The 2,073-nt window shown below is 40.9% G+C and overlaps 1 protein-coding gene across 1 annotated transcript in view; it reads right to left on the bottom strand.

Annotated features, from left to right (window-relative positions):
* Positions 1-2,073, bottom strand: part of LOC104723427 (probable glycosyltransferase At5g25310) — a 5,645-nt gene that overhangs the window by 1,658 nt on the left and 1,914 nt on the right. The window contains exons 2-5 of the mRNA XM_010441804.2: positions 1,395-2,005; positions 1,178-1,308; positions 753-1,101; positions 81-666 (exon numbers count right to left, since the gene is read on the bottom strand). Of these exons, the coding sequence (XP_010440106.1) occupies positions 81-666; positions 753-1,101; positions 1,178-1,308; positions 1,395-1,844 (1,516 nt within the window). The 5' untranslated portion in view covers positions 1,845-2,005. The remainder of the gene's footprint in view (positions 1-80; positions 667-752; positions 1,102-1,177; positions 1,309-1,394; positions 2,006-2,073) is intronic.

Here is a 2,073-nt window from a genome sequence, read left to right on the forward strand (position 1 = left end):
ATTAAGAAGGTTAAACCAAATGGAGTGAAGTATCATATGAAACACATCGTACTTTCTAGGTTTAGTGCTCCACAAGAAATGTCTCTGAACCATCTTCACGTTACTCTGCATCTTCAGATATCTCCTCATAGGAATCTGCAACAGTATCTCCTTCAGCCGTGGGATCTCCTTCTCCGGCACAACTACTGAGAACGCTGACCAATCAAGAACATCACTGAACGGTAGCACGAAGTTATCGGCTATCACCACGGGGACGCACTCGTAGTATATAGCTTCAACGATTCGTGGACTGTTCACTTCGTAACCCATTGGACAAAGACAGTATTTGCTTGACTTCATGTGTTGCACGTAAGTCATTTTCCTAGCTACGTTGTGTGGAAGCGGACCGTAGATTTTCATGTCGTTGTCTTTGTTTCTCCAGTGTTTTAGAAGCTGTGGACGGACACGACCGTGGAGGTTTCCAGCGAAGAAAGCGAGGATGGGACGTTGAGAAACTCTGTTTCCGTTTCCAATGTAGCGTAGTGGTCTCCCGGCGTTTCTTATGGAAGTTTCCGGTAGAGAAACATCTTTTCCCGGGACAAAGACACCGTCTGATAAGTCTGCGTTGCAGAGAGCTTTAATAGTGTTTCGTCTTAGCTCCGGGTGCTCGTTCACTGTGTAAGGACCCTGCACAAGGATGGTTTTGGAAACAGAGATCATAACAAAACAAAGATTGTAGTGATTTGTTAATTAAATATAAAAATTTCTGTTACCCAATCGTGGCAAGCGACGAGGAAATGATCTGATCCGTGAGTGCGGTTCCAGAACGGGTATTTGATGGATAGCATGTTGACGTAGTCTCTAAGAAAGATAGACAAAGGTTTGATGTTATGTGATCCAGGGACAAAGATAGTTTTCTGAAGCTGCTTCACACTGTAAGGCATGTAGAACAAGTGAGCCCTCTCAGGGTCCTTTGTGACAAACTGTGTGTTCAACTCCATTAACTTCATAAACCAACCTTCTGATGCATATATACCGTTCAAATGTGGTTGGTGAAAGATGGGTTTGTCACCGTCAGGATATATGTAGACCTTAAGTATTAATTCCATAAGCTCATAGCTCCTATAACAAGGGTGAAAGAACATGTGTTAACTTTGGTTCAAATGGACTTGGGTCCCCTTCTGAGATTTGTATATACCTTTTGAAAATAGAGAGATTGCGAAACACCGGAGCAAACAGATCCGTGTCATTTACGATCTCCGGGACACGCTGAATCTCCAGTTTTGCATAAGCAAGAGCTTTCTTGGGTGGGAAGGAACGAGCACGTCTCTGCTCATCCATTGTAGAGATTGCATTGGAGTGCGTTGAGATAAAAACACAGAGAAACTTTATAAAAAAAAACCTCTGATTCTGACCTCTGAAGAAGATATAACATGCCGTGGTGCTGGTGGAGGATCAGGGAGAATCAGCTCATCTTTAGTCTTCTTTCTTTTCTTCCTTTTTCGCCTTTTTCTTGAAAGAGCGGTTCCACTTTCTTCAGAAGCATTCAGTTGCACTTTAGGAGTCGTTGTAAGAGCATCAAAACTTTCAACTTTTGCTTCACTAACAATTTGGATATTCAAATGCAGGGAACCGTTCAAGTAAATAGGCGAAGAAGAAGAAGAAGAAGAAGAAGACTCGGTCACTTTATCATCATCAGAGAAAACTGAAAACGTTGGTGTGTGAAGCAGAATCACAATGGTGGTCATTATAGAACCGAGAAGAAACGCGTTTCTCCATTTGATCCTTTGTCTCCTGAAACCCCTAACTAATTCCTTTATCGAAACCTCTATGAATAGCCGTAAAGGGCTTTTCACATTGACCATCTTAAAAAAAAAAGAAATTAAAACCCTTAATTGCAAAATTTATCTATGCGTGATGAACACTCCATCACGGATTTTATATATGTATCCCGTTAGGGCTTCCTTTATGTTTTTAATCTCCGATTCAAACTCTCAAACCCTAATTCTGCAATAGATCAATAAACCTGATCATTCCAAAAAAAAAAAAATGATCCATTTGAGATTCTAGTAACTGCAAAAAAAAAAAAAAAAA

This window comes from Camelina sativa, chromosome 11 (assembly GCF_000633955.1).
Source record: "Camelina sativa cultivar DH55 chromosome 11, Cs, whole genome shotgun sequence".
Classification (NCBI taxonomy): domain Eukaryota; kingdom Viridiplantae; phylum Streptophyta; class Magnoliopsida; order Brassicales; family Brassicaceae; genus Camelina; species Camelina sativa.